This window comes from Scyliorhinus torazame, chromosome 6 (genome assembly GCF_047496885.1).
Source record: "Scyliorhinus torazame isolate Kashiwa2021f chromosome 6, sScyTor2.1, whole genome shotgun sequence".
Taxonomy (NCBI): Eukaryota; Metazoa; Chordata; class Chondrichthyes; order Carcharhiniformes; family Scyliorhinidae; genus Scyliorhinus; species Scyliorhinus torazame.
In genome coordinates, this window is record NC_092712.1 from 59622179 (window position 1) to 59635568 (window position 13390).

The 13390-nt window shown below is 44.7% G+C and overlaps 1 protein-coding gene across 2 annotated transcripts in view; it reads right to left on the minus strand.

Moving 5' to 3' along the window:
• Positions 1-13390, minus strand: part of vipr2 (vasoactive intestinal peptide receptor 2) — a 234022-nt gene that overhangs the window by 91466 nt on the left and 129166 nt on the right. For both annotated transcript variants that reach the window (XM_072508244.1, XM_072508245.1), the window contains one exon: positions 3856-3953. In XM_072508244.1, the coding sequence (XP_072364345.1) occupies positions 3856-3953 (98 nt within the window). The remainder of the gene's footprint in view (positions 1-3855; positions 3954-13390) is intronic.

Here is a 13390-nt window from a genome sequence, read left to right on the forward strand (position 1 = left end):
CACTCAGAGCCTGCGCAGACCAGCTGGCGAGAGTATTCGCAGATATCTTCACCACCTCACTCCTCCGCTCTGAGGTCCCCACCTCCTTCAAGAAGACCACCATAATACCCAGTACCAAAGAAGAACAAGGTAGCCTGCCTCCACGCCTCCCGACCGGTGGACCTGATGTCTGTTATCAGGAAATGCTTCAACTGGCTAGTCATGAGACGGATCACTACCAGCCTCCCAGACGGTCTTGATCCATTGCAGTTTGCCTCATCACAGCAACCGGTCCACAGCAGACGCTATCTCCCCAGCCCTACAATCAATACTCGAACACCCTGACAACAAGGACATCTATGTCAGACTGCTGTTCATCGATTACAGCTCCACCTTCAACACCATTATCCCGACTAGACTTATAACCAAACTCCGCAATCTTGGACTTAACCCCTCCCTGTGCAGCTGGATCCTTGACTTCCTCACCAACAGACCACAATCTGTCAGCACCTCCTCCACAATAGTCCTCAACACCGGGGCCCCGCAAGGATGTGTGCTCAGTCCTCTACTGTACTCCCTATACAAACATGACTGTGTGGCAAGATTTAACTCCAACTCAATCTATAAATTTGCAGATGATACGATTGTGGTGGGTCACATCTCAAACAACAACGAATCAGACTACAGAAGGGAGATAGATTGGTTGCATGGTGTACTAAAAGCAACCTCTTTCTAAATGTCAGCAAGACCAAGGAACTGATCATCGACTTCAGGAAGCAAAGCATGACACACACTCCCGTCTGCATCAATATCTCCGAAGTGGAGATGGTCGATAGCTTTAAGTTTCTGGGGGTCACCATCACCAACAGTCTGTCCTGGTCCACTCATGTTGATGCAACCGTCAAGAAAGCCCAACAACGTCTCTACTTCCTACGGAATCTAAATAAATTCAGCATGTCTGCATCGACTCTCACAAACCTCTACAGATGTGCTATAGAGAGTATCCTATCCGGCTGCATCACAGCTTGATATAGTAACTGCTCGGCCCAAGATCGCAAGAAACTGAGGAGTGTGGTGAACTCAGCCCAATGCATCACACAAACTTGCCACCCCCACATTGATTCTGTCTATACCTCCGGCTGCCTCAGGAAGGCAGACAGCATTGTCAGAGAGCCCTCCCACCCAGGCATTGCCTTCTTCCAGACCCTTCCATCAGACAGAAGATACAGAAATCTGAAGAGCCGCACATCCAGACATAGGAACAGCTTCTTCCCCACGGCTACTAGACTCCTCAACGATTCCCCCTCGGACTGATCTGTTGCTTGTAAGAACACTATTCACAAAGCCCTATGCTGCTCTTGCTCATGTATTTGCTTTGTTTGGCCCCTTGTTCCGCACAATCACTGTTTGTTGATGTACCATTTGTCAATGTACTCTGTCGATTATTCTTTTTTGTGTACTATGTACATACTGTGTATGTTCCCTTGCCGCAGAAAAATACTTTTCACTGTACTTCGGTACATGTGACAATAAATCAAATCAAATCAAATCAAATCAATTCATTCACTCTCTACGGTAGCCACATCTGTTCCATTGCTATCTGTCCATTCATCCTCTTCTGCAGTTCATCATAATCCTCATCACAATTCACTGCACTCCCCCAAATTGGAGTCATGCACCCAAATTTGGTCAGCCCCCATTAGCATTTGTGCCGATGGGTGTAGTCGACTCAGCAGTTTGTACCTCCTCTGAGGAGGAAGACAAGTGACAAAGAGAGAGGAACCAGGTGGCCGAAGGCATCACCTCAGAGCAGAGACACAGGCACAGGATGCTCAGTGCCAGCATGGAGAGCAAGGAGAATATCCCCGCAGGAGACACCACTACCCAGCTGCCAGGGAGTACAGGCAGCGATCCAACTACCATGACATGACAGGTCCAGTGCTGCAGGATGCTGTGGCTTTCAAGGGAAGCCATCACGACCATATGCCTGATGATTGGGCCGGAGGTAGCCTCCAATCGTGTGGGTAGACACCCAATGTTTGTGACTCTCAAAGGTCACTTAACTTTTATGCCTCCAGAACTTTCCAGGGCTCTGTGGGTGATCTTGGCGGAGTCTCCCAGTCAGCTGCGCACAGCTGTGTCAAGCTGGTGATTGATGCTCTGTTAAAGAGGACGGATCAAGTCAGCCAGGCTGAGCGGGCCAGGGGCTTTGCTGCAATTGCAAGGTTCTCCCACAGCCAGGGTGCCATTGATTCCAAAGAGCACACTATCTAAGCCCAAACCCCTACCTTATCTCCGTAACCCCATGCATTGATCATGGACAGTCATCTAACTTGCACATCTTTGGACTGTGGGAGGAAAGCAGAGTACCCGGTAGAAACCCACGCAGACACGGGGAGAAGGTATAAACTCCATGGGCTGGATTCTCTGCACCCTTCCGCTGAAATCACGGCCGGCGCGGAGGCGGAGAATCGATGTTCCCGCAAGAAATCGGGACCGGCGCCGGTTCACCGATTCTGCGGGCTCCAAAAAGCGGCGTACCCAGGGAGTACGCCACGCTGCCTGAGGCCATTGCCAGAGTCCCGCTCTGCCACCCTCCGCCCCCGACCGGCCCAAGTCCTGACGACGTGGAATTAATGTGCTCCAGCCGGTCGGGATACTCGCATGGCAGCTGCAGACTCAGACCCCGCCGCCCTGGTCAGGGCGGGCAGATTGGAGCGCGGGGGGGAGGCCTTATAGGCATGCCAGGGAATGTTTGTGCGTTGGTTGAGGGCCGGGCGCGCGGCCAATCGGGGGTCTCTTTTGTGGGTGTAGCTGCGTGGTCCAAGTCCGCCATGGAGCACAGCACGGCCGCTGGAGGTGTGGGGGCCCATATCTGCAGCAAAAGCTGCGAGATCTACTCTGGGTCCCTGCTAGCCCCCTGCAGGGCTGGGAATTCATTTCCCTTTGATCCAGGATTTTCAGGCGTAAAACTCTACGGTTTGGAGAATCCAGCCCCATATAGACAGTCACCCAATGTCGGAATCGAACCCGGGTCCATGATGCTGTGAGGCAGCAGTGCTAACCACTGTGCCACCTTGCCACCATATAAAAACAATCAAAAGATAACCCTCCTTTGAAATAACCTGGACCTGTCAATCAAGAAGTTTTTTTAAAGGTAATGGATTCTGAAATTGAATGTAAACAATGCAATACAAAGCTTTTAGGCTTCTCAGCAAGCCCAGAGGCTGGAAAAAGTTAAAGGGGAATGAAATTGATTGTACAAAAAGCACTTCAAAAGTTTCTAACACATCAGTGTTTACCTTTATTTGACAGATTATTGATTTTGACAGAGAGAGAGAGACATCACCAGTTTGAAGGCTACAAAAGGAAGGCTTTTACCTTCATCTGACAGATCATTGAAATTGACATGCTAGGAGAGACTTTAAAGGTTTTCAAGGCTACAGAAGGAAGACTTGCCACACAAATCCCATCCCAGGAAAGGTCTCTGACTTGAACCACTCCAGCCAAACCCAAGCCCCCCCCCTACCAACCCCCACCTCCCCTGAAGGACTCCCTTCAGCACCCTAGAAGTAAGTGTAGCGAGGTTTCTCACCCCCTTGCTGCCCATCGGTGTCCCTGGTGCCTGGTCCCTGCTTTTAGCGACCAATAGTGATTCGCACCCATGGGGCTTCCAGCAAGGGAGGTCAGGAGCATACCGGGAGATGGTCCATGGCCCAATCAACTAGCCAGCGGGAATGCTGGCTGGAGCTAACCACACCGGAGAATCGGCCCCTACATCAGTCATAGATACTATACATCCCCTACTCATCTCTGCCCAAGAACCACAAAAGGCAATTACTGTAAATCTAAATGTTGTAAATAAGTGTTTCTCACCTAAAGAAACAAAGAATCGCCGATCCAGTCGTGAGAGCAACCAAGGAGGCACTGTGTCCCAGCGTATAAATACCCCTCACTAGCACGTAAAATTTATCCTGGGAGAAATAAAAGATAGCAGTTGGACAATGAAACCATCATAAATTATACACAACAGTCAGTAAATGTAATTGAATGAAATCTCACATCAGGTATTCTAGCCTTAACCTGAGATATGTGGGAAATGACCAGCTCCAGTTGGTGAATGAACTATTTGATCTAATTGCAATGTTATTACTAGGTTTATTCACTTCATTAGCACCATTGCACTACTGGACCATTGAACTTAAACCCATATGTTCCTCACGTGCAACGCTTAATTCTTCATTTCAAATTGTCTCCACCATTATTACTTCCATTGATGGACTTGTAATTCCAGTTCTGAAGAAGAGTCATAATCAACTCAACATTAACCCTGTTTTTCTCTCCAGATGTTGTCTGACCAGCTGAGCATTTCCAGCTCTTTCTGTTTCTCAGATTTCCAGCATCCGCAGTATTTTGCTTTTATATTATTGGAATCCCTAAACGACCTAAGCACAGGAAGGGCTATTATTTCACCATTGCTGGGTTAAAATCCTGGAACTCCTTCCCTAACAGCACTAGCAACTATTCGACCCAAGACACTTCAGAGAACCTGCCTCCATTGACTCTATCTACATCTCCCGCTGCCTTGGGAAAGCAGGCAGCATAACCAAAGATCCCCTCCCATCCGGCTTACTCACTCTTCCAACTTCTTCCATCGAGCAGGAGATACAAAAGTCTGAGAATGCGCACAAACAGATTCAAAAACAGCTTCTTCCCCGCTGTTACCAGACTCCTAAATGACCCTCTTGTGGGCTGACCTGATCAATACTACATTCCTGTATGCTTCACCCGATGCCGATGTCTATGTATTACATTGTGTACTTTGTGTTGCCCTATTATGTATTTTCTTATCGCAGTCTGGCCTACATGCGACTCGAGACCCAAAGCAATGTGGTTAACCCTTCACTGACCTCTGAGATGGTTTATTGTCACGCGTACCGTGGTACAGTAAAAGGTATTTTTCTACGTGCAGCTCAAACAAATCATTTAGTACATGAAAAGAAACCAATCCAATACATGCACCAGTAGTGGTTCACTGTCCCCCTCTCAAGGGCAAAGAAAGATGTGCAGTAAGTGCTAGTCTTGTACTACTTTGTTCAAAAAACAACTTTTACAAGAATTGTGCTCATTCATTGGCGCCAGTCCTAGATGGAGTAATACCAATCCCCATATTAATTTTAAGGAAACAGGAGTAAAGGCCTGGACTAAATGTTCCAAAAACAAATCCCACCATAGCAGCTGGAGAAATTTAAATTCAATTCACTAAATAACACTGGAATTAAAAGCTGCTCTCAGTAATGGTGACCATAAATCTACTGGGTTGTCCTAAAAGTCCATCTGGTTCACTAATGCGCTTGAGAGAAGGAAATCTGCCATCCTTATCGCAGTCTGGCCTACATGCGGCTTGAGACCCAAAGCAATGTGGTTGACCCTTCACTGACCTCTGAGATGTCCAAGCAAGCCATTCATTAATTTATTTAATCTTTATCTAGCCAGGTGAGCCAATTGAGAATCAATTCACATTTACAATAACAGCCTGGTCAAAAGGCTAACGTCACAGCAACATCAATGACCCAACCATGCGATTCATTTAAACACTAAAAACAATAAAATACAAATTGGTAATGAGAGAGGATTGACAGTTTAGCAAGTACAAGTGTCAGTCAACAGAGCCTTAACCCTTCAATGAAAGGCATCCATGGCAATAAAATCCGTTAGCTGCAGCTTTAGTTGTACCTCATTCCAGTGACTGACAGCCGCAGACTGCAATGAATTATGACCAAAGGTGGTGCTCACTCTTGGAGTGACCAATCGGATGAAGTCACATGATCTCAGATTATAAGAGACAGTAAAATGTAACAAACTCTTTAATGGGCAGGTGTTTTCTCTAGCTGTACCAAACTGCTGTGGAAAGGTTGAAGAGCGAAACATCTGGCTTCGACCAAAGCACAGGAAGCGCTATTCACTGCTGCTGGATCAAAAACCTATAACGCCCTCCCTAACAGATTGATAGGTGAACCAGCAGCGGTTCATGAAGGTAGCTTACTACCATCCCCCATAAGGGCACTTAAGGGTGTGCAATAAATGCTGGCCTTGCCAACAATGCACATAATCCATTGCCAAATAAAAAGGAAGTCACCCATATTCAGGTGTCATACTGGCTATTTCAAGAGTAAGTCCACCTCTGCAGGGACTCTTGACTCTCCACAAGGAACCTGGAGTTGCACCAGAATAGTTTGAAAAGTTTGTTATAACTCTGGCACAAACATAAGCAAATAACTCATTGTATTAACATGTAACCTCTTATCATGCCCACTTATTTACAAGTTCTATATGCAATAAAAGCCACTTGAAGCTGTATCCTAATGGACAGGACTGGGCTTTGATAGAAATGAGGACAGTGCTGGGTCTTGTTAGCTCTCTAAAAGAATAAAGACGTAGCTGGTTGCAATGCAGTGGGCATTGGCTTTAAAGACAGACCAGAAGTGGGTGGGAAAACCTTTGCAGGATCAAGATTCTTCCTGGCCCTCAAAAGCCAAATTGAAGGCTTACTTGGTTCAGTAGTGAAGAGAGTTGAAACTGAGGTAGTTCAATCAGTTCAATCTGAAGCCAGGGTGGGAAATTTGAACAAAGGAAATGGCGATGGTATAAGGGTCAAATTGACCATGGTGGATTGGGAAAATACTTTAAAAGGTATGGTGGTACATGGGCAATGGATAGTCTTTTAACGAATTATTACATAGTTTACAGCAGCTCTACATTCCTTCAAGGCACAAAAACCCAAAAAAGAAAAGTCAGTCAACTGTGGCTAACAAAAGGTAAGGATTGTATAAGATAATAGCAAAACTGAGGATTGGGAGCATTTCGGAATAGAAACAAATATGAATATAAACTAGAAAATAATATTAACAGACCAGAAACTTCTGTAAGTACATAAAAAGGAAATGTTTGGTGAAGACATATGTGAGTCCTTTACAGGCAGAGTCAGGAAAAACAAGACTCAAAATGTTACCCCCTTCTCTCTCCACAGATGCTGTCAGACCTGTTGGGATTGTCCAGTATTCAGATTCCAACGCTAACTTGTGTTATCAGGAGATATATAATGGTGAACAGAAAAATGACAAAGAAACTAAATTACTACTTTATGTTTGTCTTCACTAAGGAAGAAACTAGAGATCCAAGGGGCAAGGGAGAGCGACTAATTCAAGGAAATTAGTATAAGTAAGAAGGTTGTATTGGAAAAATTAATGGGACTGAAGGTTAATAAGTCCTGGGACCTGATATTCTACATTCTAAAGTGTTGAAAGAAGTATATGGAGATACTGGATGCACTGATGATCATCCTCCAAAATTCTGTAGATTTGGGAATGTTTCCTGCAGATTGGATGGTAGCAAATGTCACCGCATTGTTTAAGAAGGGAGGGAGTGAGAAAACGGTGACCATTAATTTTGTTTCAAATCCCACCATGGCAGCTGGCTGGTTTAAATGTAGTGAATGAAGCTTGGATTTGAATAAACAACTCATTTCAGCAATGACGCTGTCATTAAAAACCTATCTGGATCACTAATGCCCTTTAAGGAAGGAAATCTACCATCCTTGTGATTGTAGACCCTCTGGGTAACTCTTAACTGCTAAGCTGCTCAATTAGGGATGGGCCACTAAATGTTGGCCTTGCCAGTGACACTTGCAACCCCTGATAGAAAAGAAATTACGGCCTAAAGGTAACTCAATTCTCTAAATAGCTATTCACTCTGTTCCTTATTTTTTCCTGTTCATTCATGGGATGGTGCGCGTCACTGACTGGGATGGTACATCTCCTTCCTGTTAGGGAAACAAAGGTAGTTTTCAGGAATTTATACTTATAACATTAGAAATAAGATATAGTGTTAAGTGAGTTTAATTTAATGTTTCTGTACCTGGAAATATAAAGCCTATAGTTAGATTCATGCTGGACAAAGATGTCTGTATGATTGGGGGTTGGTTAGGTTCCAACTGTGTTTTTAATGTACTTAGCGAGGGCTACGGAGTGAAGATAAATCAGCAGTGGTTGCTTAGCAACTGGGATCTTTTAAGTTAGAGAAGTCTTTAAGTTTTATTTTGACTTATTTGATTGCAGTTGAAGATAGGTAGTGGCAGCTCTCATAGCTCTGCTAGAAATAGTTGCGAGAATAAAAGCCATACCATGGCATGATGCGGAGATCTGAAGAACAACTAGTTAAAGCAACTAAAGAAATTAAGAGATGTTTCCAAGAAGTCTGAGGTTTAAGGTGCGAGAACAGAGAACTGTTCAGTAAAGACAAGCCGAGCTGAGAAGAAGGCTGAGAAGTCAGAAAGATATCTGAAGTAATTTTCAGATTTGTGAGAGTTTACTACAGCCTGTGGAACGTGAGTTGAAATAGCTATGGAAATCGGTGGCTGAATGTCGAAGTTTGTGTCAAAGCAGTTAAGATAAAGGGAACCTAAAAGGGGGTGATGCAAAATGCTGAAATAGATTTATGTTAAAAGTGGAGTGGAAGCTTTGTTTAAATGTGTAATTTGGAAAACGTGGTCTGGATTTCGGAATGCAAACCGCAAAGGGAAAACATTATTATGAGAGAAAATTTGAAAGTGTGTTTTGGGGAGTTAAATTTGGAAGCTCTCATGTGATCATCATCTGGGGGTGTCCTGAGGGGAAAACAACAGGCACTAACTTGGTTTCAGAGTGGAGTGTGTGTATTTGACCACAATCATCTTGTGTACTTAAAAGGGGCTTTTTGTGGTAATGAGAACATTGTAGCTTAAGATGTACTTTGTAAACCATGTTAATCTTAAAATATGTGTGTATTTGTTAAGGTTAGCAGGGAGTAAAGGAGTATTGTCTAATATCCACCTTTCCATGTTTATTAAATGTTTTGTTTTCCTGTTAAAACTAATTACCCGTCCTGTGACTCTGATCCTTCATGCTTTATTAAAAATAATAAAGCATCACACAGTCTTTTAAGCCAAGATTCTATTCTGGGATCTTCCCATTCAGTTATAACATCAACTACGATTCTACCACTTCCCCTATACTGAACTAGATGGGTTTTTACTACAACGGCTTCACAATCCAGATTCAATTCCAGACTTTTAACAAGTTCAAATTTTACTACCTATCGTGGTGGGACTCGAACCCGGGACCACCAAATCAGTACCCAAGGTTTCCAGTCCAGTGACAACACTGCTATACCACTGCCTTCCTTTCCTGCACTGCAACGTTAACAAAGCCACACTATGGAGAAAACAACTACAGTACTTTTGCGCAAAGCTGAATAGTTGAGCAACCTGAATTAATGGGTAAAATTTAAATTGGAAGTTGTTGTTAAGTGTTTGCTAGTAGACAACATAATTAAAGAAGCAGTACATGATGATTTACTAATGATACTGCTAATAATATTACGTGATGCGTTATCATTGTGCTAATTATGCAAGCTACAATTTACAGGCTTTGATGTTGAGTGTGAAAGATACAACACCTTAAATAGCATTACTGTTACAACATGGGGATGGGAATTTTATTCGAACATCCCCAGGACTTTAACTACTGAGAGTAAGCATAGCTGCTTCTGCCCAAAATGAAGGGAGTGTTTAACACATTATAACGGCAACTTTGGAATTGGCACGAATGCAAATGATGAACGGTTATCACTTTCTGCTGGAATGCTAAAGGATATAAAAGTCTTGAAACAAACTTCAGATGTCCCATGGCAAAGTGCTATTTAATATGTAATTGAAATTTGAAAAACTGTCTTTTTATTGGACTCTGATTTACCTTTAATGGCAATCAGCTTGTAATTGATTTCACAATGTCAGAGCAAGTAGATCGTGTGATCTTTAAGAGAAAGGCCAAGTATAACACCTAACCAGTGAAATAATGAACTACAACTTACAACACTGTATAAACTACATCCCGATAACACAATCGTCGGAAGGGCCTGTTTTCATGCTGTAAACCTCTCTGTGACTCTTTGACTCGAAGCACCATAAGGCACTTTGCTGCTTAACAGCCATTAAGAACAAAGAACAAAGAAAAGTACAGCACAGGAACAGGCCCTTCAGCCCTCCAAGCCTGCGCCGACCATGCTGCCCGTCTCAACTAATATCTTCTACACTTCCGGGGTCCGTATCCCTCTATTCCCATCCTATTCATGTATTTGTCAAGATGCCCCTTAAACGTCACTATCGTCCCTGCTTCCACCACCTCTTCCGGTAGCGAGTTCCAGGCACCCACTACCCTCTGTGTAAAAAACTTACCTCGTACACCTCCTCTAAACCTTGCCTCTCGCACCTTAAACCTATGCCCCCTAGTAATTGACCCCTCTACCCTGGGCAAAAGTCTCTGACTATCCACTCTGTCTATGCCCCTCATAATTTTGTAGACCTCTATCAGGTCGCCCCTCAACCTCCTTCGTTTCAGTGAGAACAAACCAAGTTTATTCAACCGCTCCTCATAGCTAATGCCCTCCATACCAGGCAACATTCTGGCAAATTTCTTCTGCACCCTTTCTAAAGCCTCCACATCCTTCTGGTCGTGTGGTGACCAGAATTGAACACTATACTCCAAGTGTGGCCTAACTAAGGTTCGAGACAGCTGCAACATGACTTGCCAATTCTTATACTCAATGCCCCGGCCAATGAAGGCAAGCATGCCGTATGCCTTCTTGACTACCTTCTCCACCTGTGTTGCCCCTTTCAGTGACCTGTGGACCTGTACTCCGAGATCTCTCTGATTGTCAATACTCTTGAGGGTTCTACCATTCACTGTATAGTCCCTACCTGCATTAGACCTTCCAAAATGCATTACCTCACATTCGTCCGTATTAAACTCCATCTGCCATCTCTCCGCCCAAATCTCCAATCAATCTAAATCCTGCTGTATCCTCTGATAGTCCTCATCGCTATCTGCAATTCCACCAACCTTTGTGTTGACCGCAAACTTACTAATCAGACCAGTTACATTTTCCTCCAAATCATTTATATATACTACGAACAGCAAAGGTCCTAGCACTGAACCCTGCGGAACACCACTAGTCACAGATCTCCAATCAGAAAATCCCCCTCCCATTGCTACTCTCTGCCTTCTATGACCTAGCCAGTTCTGTGTCCATCTTGCCAGCTCACCTCTGATCCCGTGTGACTTCACCTTTTGTACCAGTCTGCCATGAGGGACCTTGTCAAAGGCCTTACTGAAGTCCATCTAGACAACATCCACTGCCCTACCTGCATCAATCATCTTTGTGACCTCCTCGAAAAACTCTATCAAGTTTGTGAGATACAACCTCCCCTTCACAAACTAGTGCTGCCTCTCGCTAATACGTCCGTTTGCTTCCAAATGGGAGTAGATCCTGTCTTGAAGAATTCAATCCAGTAATTTCCCTACCACTGGCGTAAGGCTCACCAGCCTGTAGTTCCCTGGATTATCCTTGCTACCCTTCTTAAACAAAGGAATAACATTGGCTATTCTTCAGTCCTTCGGGACATCACCTGAAGACAGTGAGGATCCAAAGATTTCTATCAAGGCTTCAGCAATTTCCTCTCTTGCCTCCTTCAGTATTCTGGGGTAGATCCCATCAGGCCCTGGGGACTTATCCACCTTAATATTTTTCAAGACACCCAACACCTCGTCTTTTTGGATCCCAATGTGACTCAGGCTATCTACATACCCTTCGTCAGACTCAACATCCACCAATTTCTTCTCTTTGGTGAATACTGATGCAAAGTAGTCATTTAGTACCTCGCCCATTTCCTCTGGCTCCACACATAGATTCCTTCCCCTGTCCTTCAATGGGCCAACCCTTTCCCTGTCCTTCAATGGGCCAACCCTTTCCCTGGCTACCCTCTTGCTTTTTATGTACGTGTAAAAAGCCTTGGGATTTTCCTTAACCCTATTTGCCAATGACTTTTCGTGACCCCTTTTAGCCCTCCTGACTCCATGCTTAAGATCCTTCCTACTTTCCTGCTTTGTCTGTTCCCAGCCTTCTCGCCCTGACAAATGCCTCCTTTTTCTTTTTGACGAGGCCTACAATATCTCTCGTTATCCAAGGTTCCCGAAATTTGCCATATTTATCCTTCTTCCTCACAGGAACATGTCGGTCCTGAATTCCTTTCAACTGACATTTGAAAGTGTCCAACATGACTGATGTTGATTTACCCGCAAACATCCGCCCCCAATCTAGGTTCTTCAGTTCCTCCTTAATATTGTTATAATTAACCTTTCCCCAATTTAGCACATTGACCCTAGGACCACTCTTATCCTTGTCGACTTTGTTGAGCTTCCTGCCACTCTGCTTCTTTCTCTCTCGCCCGTGGCCAGGCCCATTCCTCAGCCAGTGGATCCTGACCCACCCTTGAGGCGGTCAACCCGAATTCGTCTCCCACCTGAGAGACTTGACTTATGAGCCCGTTGGCACATTGGACTCACTGAATTGCTTTACAGTACTGTTAACGAGTTTCTTTTCTTGTCGTTCATTGTTCCAGAAGTTTTCTCTCGTCGTTTGCTGATTGCATTTGTTCTGTTATTGGTACAACCTCGTTGTTCTGTTGCACCTGACACCTTCCTCTGTATATAGTTCAGCCTCATGTACATGTTGTAAATATTGCACACACATACTCAGGTGCACTCAGTGCACATTTCTATTTATTAGCATGTAGGCACATATCCTTTGTGAAAGGGGGGGATGTCATGATATCCACATCAGCATATCATGGTGCAATCACACACACTGATGGACAGGCAGTTGGACCTAACCAGCACACACATAACATCGCAGCCAATCACCAGTGAGAGCACATGCACTATAAAACAGGGAACACCACAGTTCCCGCTCATTCTGCCAGGAGATAGCTCAGAGCACAGAGCTCACAGCGTGCCACTCAGACATAGTCCATGTGCTGAGTGCCTCACTAAGATAGTGATAGGGCTGGGTCCACAGGTTAGCTGGAAGAGGTACCTCTCAAAGCTCTCATTGACTTCCACGCTGAAGTGTTCGTCGAACTTGAGAAGCACCGTCTTATATTTTGTTTTGTCCTCGCCTTCCGCGAATGCCAGGGAGTTATAGATGTGGATGGCGTGTTGTCCCGCCGTGGAGAGGAGGAGGGCGATCTTCCTGGTGTCCGATGCATTCTCCCTGTCTGTGGCTTCTAGGAGGAGCTGGAAGCGCTGTTTAAACAGCTTCCAGTTGCTGCCAAGATTTCCAGCGATTCGGAGCGGCTGCGGCGGGCTGATGGTTTTCATGGAGCAGGGTGGCGGATTTCTGAAAGGGTGTAGGTAGGTCTCAGAGTTGCTGGTTAGCTTCCACTACTGGTATCATGTCGTGTTGGGTGTTCTGCTGCACAAATGATGCAACACGGCTGTAGATGGTACAACTCTGTTTTATGATCTTAACACCGGTT